At 40.6% G+C, this 15,360-nt stretch overlaps 1 protein-coding gene across 1 annotated transcript in view; it reads right to left on the bottom strand.

The window, feature by feature from the left end:
* Positions 1–13,838, bottom strand: part of LOC137300325 (Golgi-associated plant pathogenesis-related protein 1-like) — a 74,850-nt gene extending 61,012 nt beyond the window's left edge. Inside the window, exons 1-4 of the mRNA XM_067969411.1 lie at positions 13,784–13,838; positions 13,421–13,633; positions 12,570–12,647; positions 10,123–10,374 (exon numbers count right to left, since the gene is read on the bottom strand). Coding sequence (XP_067825512.1) covers positions 10,123–10,374; positions 12,570–12,647; positions 13,421–13,633; positions 13,784–13,838 — 598 coding nt within the window. The remainder of the gene's footprint in view (positions 1–10,122; positions 10,375–12,569; positions 12,648–13,420; positions 13,634–13,783) is intronic.
* Between the last annotated feature and the right edge of the window lie 1,522 nt (positions 13,839–15,360).

Here is a 15,360-nt window from a genome sequence, read left to right as displayed (position 1 = left end):
AATATAAATAAAAAACATGACCAACCGTCAAACACTCTTGTGCATCCCCTTTGTGATCACAAAACCTTCGCCTTTCGCTTCCGACTACTCCTACATGGTGCATCCCCTGTGGCTGCAGCAGAGGTAGTGGCAGGTTGCTCTTGTTCATGCCTTGACCGATTAGATGCTTTGGGCCTATGCCCTCTGGGTTTCGGTGTCAGTGAGGGCCCCTCCAAAGACTGCTCCACCTCCACCTGTGCAGGGGCAGACTCGGCCACCTGGAGAGGAGGCAGTATTGCGGGTACTGGTTGAGAGGGGGGCAACGGGTGAGACGTGGGGGTGCTTTGAGTGGTGTCCCCACTTCCATGTCCCCTCTCGCCATCATCCCTCCCCTGGGCCAGGCCCACATCACTCCTACCACCCTGCTGGACAACAGTTTGGAGGACATGTGTGAAGCCTTGTAAGGCCAGTGCTAGTGTATCTGCCTGCCTGTTGGAGAAGGCAGAATGGTGTTCACCCTGAGTCAGAACGGCCGTTGTCAGGGCCTGAATGGATTCATTTATGAGCTGTGCTTGAAGCTCGATGGAGGCTAGCCTTCCCTCCATCACAGACATTCCCGCACTTACCCGCGACACTATCTCAGAGATGCCTTCACATCCCTATGACAATATCTCAGAGATTCCCTCCTGTACCTGTGCCACCATTCCACTCATGCAGGAGTTGGACTCCTCCATCCTCTGCACGTGGCACCTGTTCCAGCACCTCACAAACGTGCTGCTGCCCCTCGATCATTCTCCTTTTATAGGATGGCCCCCAGGGTTCAGCATCTGCGCCCAGCTGAGCAGAGCCTGGAGAGGAGTGCTCCCACCGACACAGACTCCCCACAGCTGCCCCTGCCACCAGTGTCTGCTCGTGCTCACACGTGTGTTGTAACTCACCATGTGCGACCCCAACTAACTGCGGATTGGGACCCACCGAGATGTGAGTATCTGCGCTGGTGGATGGCTCGCTCAGATGTGACGGTGCCCCCTCAGAGTCCGACAGGTCCTCTGAGGAATCGCCCTCCGCCGTCACAGTGGTCGCTGAAGGCCCTGTAAGAGAACAGAAGGCAATATTAAGCATGATCACAGATGTGTCATGTTGCGATGAGCATATTGAGGTGCTGAAGATGGCAAGGCATGTTAACATCAATTCATATTGAGTGTGTTGAATGTTAAAGTTCTGTCACCAGACGTTTGTCGGGCGCCAGTCTCGGCGTCCCCGACGGACAGACACTCGAGGGTGCGGTCAGCTCCAGCGCCTCCTGCTCCGCGTCTGTAAGGAAGATGATTTTTTGTGGCCATCCTCCAGTCTTCGCCCTCTCCCGAGCATTCTGGGCTCTCTTCTCCAATAAGGGGAGAAAGTACAGACACGTGAGTGAGTGATGGTGACGTGGCCAACCGATGAATGCATTGGTTTGGGTGAGGCTGACCATGAAAGAGATACATCAGAGGGTGAGTATGAGACAGAGTCATGACATTGTATGAGGATTGGGGTGAGTGGTAGTGGTGGGGTGAGTAATGGGGAGGTGAGGAAGTGCAGGTAAGTTGAGGATGAGCTTTGAGTGGGTGTGAGGAGTGATGTGATAGAGCAGTGTTGGCAGTGGGGTGGGTGCGGTGATGTGGAAGACAGAGTGTAAGAGAATGAGCAAGTGTACTCACTTTAGCTGACCTAGTTAGGTCATTGAAACGCTTCCTGCACTGGATCCAGGTGCGGGAGATGTTGCTGCTGCTGGTGACCTCCTCTGCCACCTCGAGCCAGGCCATCTTGGTGGCAGAGACAGGCCACTTCCTCCCGTCCGCCGGGTAGAACACATCCCTCCTCCTCCTCACCCCATCCAGTATCACCTGGAGTGAGGCATCACTAAATCTGGGAGCAGCCTTTCCCCTGAGCTGCTCCATTGTGCTATTTGGGTGTTTGCTCCAGGAGCAGCCAGTGGAGGACTGCCCCTTTAAATAGAGCTCCTCCAGCTGACAGCCTGTGATGCTGGTGCGCAGTCCGCCCGCTGCGCAGCTTTCAGACGGCAAACCTGGAAACCACGTTAAGTGGCTGAATTGACTCGCGATCGCGTGGGGAATGGACAGATTTTATTGGGTGGGTTACACACGCACCCAATCGCCGCCCCCCCCCAACCCCGCTGCCACCCCGCCTCCCCGCTAATATCGGGACCATAGATACAGACACAGTAAATACATACACAGGGAGATACACACACAGACATCGATATAGTAAATATATACACAGGGAGATACACAGACATCGATATCGTAAATATATACACAGGGAGATACACACACAGACATCGATATAGTAAATATATACACAGGGAGATACACACACAGACACCGATATAGTAAATATATACACAGGGAGATACACACACAGACACCGATATCGTAAATATATACACAGGGAGATACACACACAGACACCGATATAGTAAATATATACACAGGGAGATACACACACAGACACTGATATAGTAAATATATACACAGGGAGATACACACACAGACACCGATATAGTAAATATATACACAGGGAGATACACACATAGACACCGATATAGTAAATATATACACAGGGAGATACACACACAGACACCGATATAGTAAATATATACACAGGGAGATACACACACAGACACCGATATAGTAAATATATACACAGGGAGATACACACACAGACACCGATATAGTAAATATATACACAGGGAGATACACACACAGACACCGATATAGTAAATATATACACAGGGAGATACACACAAAGACATCGATATAGTAAATAAATACACAGGGAGATACACACACAGACACCGATATAGTAAATATATACACAGGGAGATACACACATAGACACCGATATAGTAAATATATACACAGGGAGATACACACATAGACCCCGATATAGTAAATATATACACAGGGAGATACACACATAGACACCGATATAGTAAATATATACACAGGGAGATACACACATAGACACCGATATAGTAAATATATACACAGGGAGATACACACACAGACACTGATATAGTAAATATATACACAGGGAGATACACACATAGACACCGATACAGTAAATATATACACAGGGAGATACACACATAGACACCGATATAGTAAATATATACACAGGGAGATACACACACAGACACTGATATAGTAAATATATACACAGGGAGATACACACACAGATACCGAAATAGTAAATAGATACACAGGGAGATACACACACAGACACCGATATAGTAAATACATACACAGGGAGATACACACACAGACATCGATATAGTAAATATATACACAGGGAGATACACACACAGACACCGATATAGTAAATATATACACAGGGAGATACACACATAGACACCGATATAGTAAATATATACACAGGGAGATACACACACAGACATCGATATAGTAAATATATACACAGGGAGATACACACACAGACACCGATATAGTAAATATATACACAGGGAGTTACACACATAGACACCGATATAGTAAATATATACACAGTGAGATACACACACAGACACTGATAAAGTAAATATATACACAGGGAGATACACACACAGACACCGATATAGTAAATATATACAGAGGGAGATACACACACAGACACCGATATAGTAAATATATACACAGGGAGATACACACACAGACACCGATATAGTAAATACATACACAGGGAGATACACAGACATCGATATAGTAAATATATACACAGGGAGATACACACACAGACACCGATATAGTAAATATATACACAGGGAGATACACAGACATCGATATCGTAAATATATACACAGGGAGATACACACACAGACACCGATATAGTAAATATATACACAGGGAGATACACACACAGACATCAATATCGTAAATACATACACAGGGAGATACACACACAGACATCGATATCGTAAATATATACACAGGGAGATACACACACAGACACCGATATAGTAAATATATACACAGGGAGATACACACACAGACATCAATATCGTAAATACATACACAGGGAGATACACACACAGACATCAATATAGTAAATACATACACAGGGAGATACACACACAGACATCAATATAGTAAATATATACACAGGGAGATACACACACAGACATCGATATACTAAATATATACACAGGGAGATACACACACAGACACCGATATAGCAAATATATACACAGGGCGATACACACACAGACATCGATATAGTAAATATATACACAGGGAGATACACACAAAGACATCGATATAGTAACTATATACAGAGGGAGATACACACACAGACACTGATATAGTAAATACATACACAGGGAGATACACACACAGACATCGATATAGTAAATATATACACAGGGAGATACACACACAGACACCGATATAGTAAATATATACACAGGGAGATACACACACAGACACCGATATAGTAAATATATACACAGGGAGATGCACACACAGACACCGATATAGTAAATATATACACAGGGAGATACACACACAGACACCGATATAGTAAATATATACACAGGGAGATACACACACAGACACCGATATAGTAAATACATACACAGGGAGATACACACACAGACACCGATATAGTAAATACATACACAGGGAGATACACACACAGACACCGATATAGTAAATACATACACAGGGAGATACACACACAGACACCGATATAGTAAATATATACACAGGGCGATACACACACAGACACCGATATAGTAAATGCATACACAGGGAGATACACACACAGACATCGATATAGTAAATATATACACAGGGAGATACACACACAGACACCGATATAGTAAATATATACACAGGGAGATACACACACAGACGCCGATATAGTAAATATATACACAGGGAGATACACACACAGACACCGATATAGTAAATATATACACAGGGAGATACACACACAGACACTGATATAGTAAATATATACACAGGGAGATACACACACAGACACCGATATAGTAAATATATACACAGGGAGATACACACATAGACACCGATATAGTAAATATATACACAGGGAGATACACACACAGACACCGATATAGTAAATATATACACAGGGAGATACACACACAGACACCGATATAGTAAATATATACACAGGGAGATACACACACAGACACCGATATAGTAAATATATACACAGGGAGATACACACACAGACACCGATATAGTAAATATATACACAGGGAGATACACACAAAGACATCGATATAGTAAATAAATACACAGGGAGATACACACACAGACACCGATATAGTAAATATATACACAGGGAGATACACACATAGACACCGATATAGTAAATATATACACAGGGAGATACACACATAGACCCCGATATAGTAAATATATACACAGGGAGATACACACATAGACACCGATATAGTAAATATATACACAGGGAGATACACACATAGACACCGATATAGTAAATATATACACAGGGAGATACACACACAGACACTGATATAGTAAATATATACACAGGGAGATACACACATAGACACCGATACAGTAAATATATACACAGGGAGATACACACATAGACACCGATATAGTAAATATATACACAGGGAGATACACACACAGACACTGATATAGTAAATATATACACAGGGAGATACACACACAGATACCGAAATAGTAAATAGATACACAGGGAGATACACACACAGACACCGATATAGTAAATACATACACAGGGAGATACACACACAGACATCGATATAGTAAATATATACACAGGGAGATACACACACAGACACCGATATAGTAAATATATACACAGGGAGATACACACATAGACACCGATATAGTAAATATATACACAGGGAGATACACACACAGACATCGATATAGTAAATATATACACAGGGAGATACACACACAGACACCGATATAGTAAATATATACACAGGGAGTTACACACATAGACACCGATATAGTAAATATATACACAGTGAGATACACACACAGACACTGATAAAGTAAATATATACACAGGGAGATACACACACAGACACCGATATAGTAAATATATACAGAGGGAGATACACACACAGACACCGATATAGTAAATATATACACAGGGAGATACACACACAGACACCGATATAGTAAATACATACACAGGGAGATACACAGACATCGATATAGTAAATATATACACAGGGAGATACACACACAGACACCGATATAGTAAATATATACACAGGGAGATACACAGACATCGATATCGTAAATATATACACAGGGAGATACACACACAGACACCGATATAGTAAATATATACACAGGGAGATACACACACAGACATCAATATCGTAAATACATACACAGGGAGATACACACACAGACATCGATATCGTAAATATATACACAGGGAGATACACACACAGACACCGATATAGTAAATATATACACAGGGAGATACACACACAGACATCAATATCGTAAATACATACACAGGGAGATACACACACAGACATCAATATAGTAAATACATACACAGGGAGATACACACACAGACATCAATATAGTAAATATATACACAGGGAGATACACACACAGACATCGATATACTAAATATATACACAGGGAGATACACACACAGACACCGATATAGCAAATATATACACAGGGCGATACACACACAGACATCGATATAGTAAATATATACACAGGGAGATACACACAAAGACATCGATATAGTAACTATATACACAGGGAGATACACACACAGACACTGATATAGTAAATACATACACAGGGAGATACACACACAGACATCGATATAGTAAATATATACACAGGGAGATACACACACAGACACCGATATAGTAAATATATACACAGGGAGATACACACACAGACACCGATATAGTAAATATATACACAGGGAGATGCACACACAGACACCGATATAGTAAATATATACACAGGGAGATACACACACAGACACCGATATAGTAAATATATACACAGGGAGATACACACACAGACACCGATATAGTAAATACATACACAGGGAGATACACACACAGACACCGATATAGTAAATACATACACAGGGAGATACACACACAGACACCGATATAGTAAATACATACACAGGGAGATACACACACAGACACCGATATAGTAAATATATACACAGGGCGATACACACACAGACACCGATATAGTAAATGCATACACAGGGAGATACACACACAGACATCGATATAGTAAATATATACACAGGGAGATACACACACAGACACCGATATAGTAAATATATACACAGGGAGATACACACACAGACGCCGATATAGTAAATATATACACAGGGAGGTACACACACAGACACCGAAATAGTAAATATATACACAGCGAGATACACACACAGACACCGATATAGTAAATACATACAGAGGGAGATACACACACAGACACCGATATAGTAAATACATACACAGGGAGATACACACACAGACACCGATATCGTAAATACATGCACAGGGAGATACACACACAGACACCGATATAGTAAATATATACACAGGGCGATACACACACAGACACCGATATAGTAAATACATACACAGGGAGATACACACACAGACATCGATATAGTAAATATATACACAGGGAGATACACACACAGACACCGATATAGTAAATATATACACAGGGAGATACACACACAGACACCGATATAGTAAATACATACACAGGGAGATACACGCACAGACACCGATATAGTAAATATATACACAGGGAGATACACACACTGACACCGATATAGTAAATATATACACAGGGAGATACACACACTGACACCGATATAGTAAATATATACACAGGGAGATACACAGATATCGATATGGTAAATATATACACAGGGAGATACACAGACATCGATATAGTAAATATATACACAGGGAGATACACACACAGACACCGATATAGTAAATATATACACAGGGAGATACACAGACACCGATATAGTAAATATATACACAGGGAGATACACACACTGACACCGATATAGTAAATATATACACAGGGAGATACACACACTGACACCGATATAGTAAATATATACACAGGGAGATGCACACACAGACACCGATATAGTAAATATATGCACAGGGAGATACACAGATATCGATATGGTAAATATATACACAGGGAGATACACACACAGACACCGATATAGTAAATATATACACAGAGAGATACACACACAGACATCGATATAGTAAATACATACACAAGGAGATACACACACAGACATCGATATAGTAAATATATACACAGGGAGATACACACACAGACACCGATATAGTAAATATATACACAGAGAGATACACACACAGACATCGATATAGTAAATACATACACAGTGAGATACACACACAGACACTGATATAGTAAATATATACACAGGGAGATACACGCACAGACACCGACATAGTAAATATATACACAGGGAGATACACACACAGACACCGATATAGTAAATATATACACAGGGAGATACACGCACAGACATCGATATAGTAAATATATACTCAGGGAGATACACACACAGACATCGATATCGTAAATATATACACAGGGAGATACACACACAGACACCGATATAGTAAATATATACACAGGGAGATACACACACTGACACCGATATAGTAAATATATACACAGGGAGATACACACACAGACACCGATATAGTAAATATATACACAGGGAGATACACACACTGACACCGATATCGTAAATATATACACAGGGAGATACACAGACACCGATATAGTAAATATATACACAGGGAGATACACACACAGACACCGATACAGTAAATATATACACAGGGAGATACACACACAGACACCGATATAGTAAATATATACACAGGGAGATACACAGATATCGATATGGTAAATATATACACAGGGAGATACACAGACATCGATATAGTAAATATATACACAGGGAGATACACACACAGACACCGATATAGTAAATATATACACAGGGAGATACACACACAGACACCGATATAGTAAATATATACACAGGGAGATACACACACAGACACCGATATAGTAAATATATACACAGGGAGATACACACATAGACACCGATATAGTAAATATATACACAGGGAGATACACACACAGACACCGATATAGTAAATATATACACAGGGAGATACACACATAGACACCGATATAGTAAATATATACACAGAGAGATACACACACAGACATCGATATAGTAAATACATACACAGTGAGATACACACACAGACACCGACAAAGTAAATATATAGCGATACACACACACAGATACAGACACAGTAAATATATACACAGAGATATACACACACAGACACCGATATAGTAAATATATACCCAGAGAGATACACACACACTCCCAGATACAGACACATATATACACAGAGATACGTACACAGATACAGACATAGTAAATATATACACAGATACAGACACAGTATATATATACACAGAGATACGCACACAGATACAGACATAGTAAATATATACACTGGGAGATAGACACACATAGATACAGTCATAATAAATATATACACAGAGAGATACACACACACACGGATACAGACATAGTAAATATATACACAGAGAGATACATACATACATATGCAAACCATTATAGACACATAAATACACACATTCATGCATATACAAACTTAGACACATAGATACACAATACAGGCACAGGTAAACATATATACAGCAGCACAGAAAGAGACATATACATAGATATAGCTACATGCACACACATAGATACATTGACATACAGTTATATACACAGACACATACATATATATGAATGGAAACAGATACATGCACACAGCTAGATACAGACACATAGATGCAAGTACATAACACACATAAATAGACACACTTACACTTTAGAATATGTCACAAATATTGTGTTTAGCCCCTGCAGGTCAGTGTAAGTGATGACGATCCTGGTACCTCCCCTGTCCCCCTGACACATTGTGCACTTGCTCCCTACCTGCAGGTGTTGCCCCAGCTGGTGTAGCTTCCGCCTCCTCGGGTTTAGGGGCCGGCTCTGGTTCGGCTGCAGGCGTCTCGCTGGGCTTGCTGTACGCAGTGTCCAATGGCCGTACGTTGTTGGCAAAGGATTCTGCCTTGGTGACGTTCCCACGTGGCTTGTACTGAGCCACCACAAAGGCCCCCTTGTCGCTCACGACATACGCAATCCCCATGTCCGTGCTTTCCTGCCAGATCAGCTGAGTGAAGTGTTCTAATGGGGACAGACAGAAGTAAATCAAACAGCTGATCTGTGTTTGTGTCACTTGCATTACTTTTGCGTTTGTCTGTATGTGTGTGTATATGTGTGTGAATATGTGTGTGAATGTATGTGTATGTGTGAGTGTGATCATGTGTGTGTATATACATGTGCAGATGTGTGAATGTGGATGTATAAGTGTGCATGAGTGTGAATGTGGGTGTATGTGTGTGTGTATATGTGTGAATGGATGTGTATAAGTGTGATTATCTGTGTATGTGGGTGTGTGTATGTGTGTAACTGTGAGTATATATGTATGTATGTGAGTGTGTATGTGCTTTTGTGTGTTTATTTGTGTGTTTTTATATATGAGTGTGTGTTTATTTGTATGTTTTTGTATGAGTGTGTTTATTTGTATGTTTTTGTATATGAGTGTGTGTTTATGTGTGTGTTTTTGTGTATGTGTGTGTGTTTATTTGTATGTTTTTGTGTATGAGTGTGTGTTTATTTGTATGTTTTTGTATATGAGTGTGTGTTTATTTGTATGTTTTTGTATACGAGTGTGTGTTTATTTGTATGTTTTTGTATATGAGTGTGTGTTTATTTGTATGTTTTTGTATATGAGTGTGTGTTTATTTGTATGTTTTTGTATATGAGTGTGTGTTTATTTGTATGTTTTTGTATACAAGTGTGTGTTTATTTGTGTGTTTTTGTATATGAGTGTGTGTTTATTTGTGTGTTTTTGTGTATGAGTGTGTGTTTATTTGTATGTTTTTGTATATGAGTGTGTGTTTATTTATATGTTTTTGTAAATGAGTGTGTGTTGATTTGTGTGTTTTTGTATATGAGTGCGTGTTTATTTGTATGTTTTTGTATATGAGTGTGTGTTTATTTGTATGTTTTTATATATGAGTGTGTGTTTATTTGTATGTTTTTGTATATGAGTGTGTGTTTATTTGTGTGTTTTTGTAAATGAGTGTGTGTTTATTTGTGTGTTTTTGTAAATGAGTGTGTGTTTATTTGTGTGTTTTTGAAATGAGTGTGTGTTTATTTGTGTGTTTTTGTATATGAGTGTGTGTTTATTTGTGTGTTTTTGTATATGAGTGTGTGTTTATTTGTGTGTTTTTGTATATGAGTGTGTGTTTATTTGTGTTTTTGTATATGAGTGTGAGTTTATTTGTGTTTTTGTATATGAGTGTGTGTTTATTTGTATGAGTGTGTGTTTATTTGTGTGTTTTTGTATATGAGTGTGTGTTTATTTGTGTGTTTTTGTATATGAGTATGTGTTTATTTGTATGTTTTTGTGTATGAGTGTGTGTTTATTTGTATGTTTTTGTGTATGAGTGTGTGTTTATTTGTGTGTTTTTGAAATGAGTGTGTGTTTATTTGTGTGTTTTTGTATATGAGTGTGTGTTTATTTGTGTGTTTTTGTATATGAGTGTGTGTTTATTTGTGTGTTTTTGTAAATGAGTGTGTGTTTATTTGTGTGTTTTTGTGTATGAGTGTGTGTTTATTTGTGTGTTTTTGTATATGAGTGTGTGTTTATTTGTGTGTTTTTGAAATGAGTGTGTGTTTATTTGTGTGTTTTTGTATATGAGTGTGTGTTTATTTGTGTGTTTTTGTATATGAGTGTGTGTTTATTTGTGTGTTTTTGTAAATGAGTGTGTGTTTATTTGTGTGTTTTTGTATATGAGTGTGTGTTTATTTGTGTGTTTTTGTATATGAGTGTGTGTTTATTTGTGTTTTTGTATATGAGTGTGTGTTTATTTGTGTGTTTTTGTATATGAGTGTGTGTTTATTTGTGTTTTTGTATATGAGTGTGTGTTTATTTGTGTTTTTGTATATGAGTGTGTGTTTATTTGTATGTTTTTGTGTATGAGTGTGTGTTTATTTGTATGTTTTTGTGTATGAGTGTTTTCATGTGTATGCAAAAAGATGCAAAAGAGATGGCACTGGACAGACAAGCTTGAACTGAAATCCATCACTGTTGTATATCCTTATATGAATAAACTTTCAGAGAGCTCTCAATAAGACCCCATCCACCCCGCACTGGTACAAAGCTCCCACTAACTGGGGCTCAGATTGGACTAGGGACGATTATCCGCTAAGCTCATTGTCACTCATTAAATCAGCCTTTTACCAGTGAGATGTGAGGGTCTTGCTCTCGATTTCATTCGGTAACATTAGCAGGAAAAAAGGTAAACATTTACCGGTCTTATCAGAGTGACTGGGATTTTCAAAGTCGTAGTATTTTATTTCAGAGTACCAGCTGTCCACAGCTTCCTTGCCTAAATTGAATTGAAAATTGAGAAAAAGTAGGATGATTAACTTGGAAAGTGAGCACAGGTTTAGACACACAAGCACAGAATGAACAAGCCTAGAAATTAATTTACATTTAGAGAAATATTTTATCTCACTTAGTAGCTAGAGTCAGGAAAGATTTGGTGTGAAAGCACTGAATATTGTGGTAATTCCTTCAAAAAACTGGCGGGAGAAATATTCATGTGGGAATGGGCCTGAAGGTTTGAGCATGATTATGCTCAGAGATCATTCAATTCTTTATGGGAAACATGTGATCCAATATTCCAAGGAACATGTGATCCAATTCTCCCTGGAACATGTGATCCAATTCTCCCTGGAACATGTGATCCAATTCTCCCTGGAACATGTGATCCAATTCTCAGTGGAACATGTGATCCAATTCTCAGTGGAACATGTGATCCAATTCTCAGTGGAACATGTGATCCAATTCTCAGTGGAACATGTGATCCAATTCTCAGTGGAACATGTGATCCAATTCTCCCTGGAACGTGATCCAATTTTCCACTGAACATGTGATCCAATTCTCAGTGGAACATGTGATCCAATTCTCCCTGGACCATGCAATCCAATACTGAGTGGAACATGTGATCCAATTCTCAGTGGAACATGTGATCCAATTCTTAGTGGACTCCTGATGTATAATTCCTGTGTTTAGTGTTAACTTTTGCTTGTTTTTTTGTAATGCTTTCAACCATTGTACAAAGGAGGAAAAGTACAAAACAATGGAGGCAACACAAACCTGAGACTTCTCCCTCAGTGATGCTCGGTTTGGACCAAATATTCTCCCCAAAGTTGGTGGGACTTTGGGCAATAACTCCATCCTGAGTAAGGACATTGGCCCACACCTTGCAATCCTTGCTCAACTCCTGACTGAACGAGAGAGGTGCTGTGTTGTGACGAGCCCTGTACTCATTGTGAGCATCCAATGCCTCTTTCTCAAACGTACTCAGGTCTGAAAATTAAATCCAGACTGTCATCAGTACTGCAGCAATCGGCAGGAGCTGAACATAGACACCACTGTACTACCCACACCCACTCCATCTACACCATCCACGAACCCATCCACCACCCACTCCACCCACGAACCCATCCACCACCCTACCACCCACACCCACTCCATCTACACCATCCACGAACCCATCCACCACCCACTCCATCCACGAACCCATCCACCACCCTACTACCCACACCCACTCCATCTACACCATCCACGAACCCATCCACCACCCTACCACCCACACCCACTCCATCTACACCATCCACGAACCCATCCACCACCCACTCCATCCACGAACCCATCCACCACCCTACCACCCACACCCACACCATCTACACCATCCACGAACCCATCCACCACCCACTCCATCCACGAACCCATCCACCACCCTACCACCCACACCCACTCCATCTACACCATCCACGAACCCATCCACCACCCACACCCACTCCATCCATGAACCCATCCCACCCCAACCCATCACACTCCTCCACCCCATCCACCACCCCATCCCATCACATCACACCCCTCCACAACACACGGGTCATTCTCAGGTTGGCAGGCTGTAACTAGTGGGGTGCCGCAAGGATCAGTGCTTGGGCCTCAACTATTTACAATCTATATTAATTACTTAGATGAGAGGACCAAGTGTAATGTATCCAAGTTTTTTGACAATACAAAGCTAGGTGGGAAAGCAAGCTGTGAGGAGGACACAAAGAGTCTTCAAAGGGATATAGACAGGTTAAATGAGCAGGCAAAAAGGTGGCAGATGGAATATAAGTGCGGAAATATAATACTTTGGTAGGAAGAATAGAAAAACAGAATATTTTTTAAATGGTGAGAAACTATTAAATGTTGGTGTTCAGAGGGATTTGGGTGTCCTTGTACAAGAAACACAGAAAGTTAGCATGCAGGTACAGCAAGCAATTAGGAAAGCAAATGGCATGTTGGCCTTTATTGCAAGAGGGTTGGAGAACAAGAGTAAGGAAGTCTTGCTGCAATTGTACAGGGCTTTGGTGAGACCTCACCTGGAGTACTGTGTATAGTTTTGTTCTCCTTACCTAAGGAAGGATATACTTGCCTTAGAGGCGGTGAAACAAAGGTTCACTAGATTGATTCCTGGGATGAGAGGGTTGTCCAATGAGGAGAGGTTGAGTAGAATGGGCCTATACTCTCTGGAGTTTAGAAGAATGAGAGGTGATCTCATTGAAACACATAAGATTCTGAGGGGGCTTGACAGGATAGATGCTGAGAGGCTGTTTCCCCTGGTTGGAGAGTCTAGAACTGGAGGCATAGTCTCAGGATAAGGGGTCGGCCATTTAAGACTGAGGTGAGGAGGAATTTCTTCACTCAGAGGTTTGTGAATTTTTGGAATTCTCCACCCCAGAGGGCTGTGGAGGGTCAGTCATTGAGAATATTCAAGGCCGAGATCGATAGATTTTTGGATTCGAGGGGAATCAAGGAATATGGGGATCGGGCGGGAAAGTGGAGTTGAGGTCGAAGATCAGCCATGATCTTATTGAATGGTGGAGCAGGCTCGAGGGGCCGAATGGTCTACTCCTGCTCCTATTTCTTATATTCTTATGTTCTGATCCCATCACACTCCTCCATCATATCAACCAGCCCATCCCATCACATTCCACGCATCCCATCCCAGCCCATCACACTCTTCCACCCAATCC

Source organism: Heptranchias perlo, chromosome 31 (assembly GCF_035084215.1).
Source record: "Heptranchias perlo isolate sHepPer1 chromosome 31, sHepPer1.hap1, whole genome shotgun sequence".
NCBI classification, from domain to species: domain Eukaryota; kingdom Metazoa; phylum Chordata; class Chondrichthyes; order Hexanchiformes; family Hexanchidae; genus Heptranchias; species Heptranchias perlo.
This window is presented reverse-complemented; position numbering and strand designations above follow the sequence as displayed.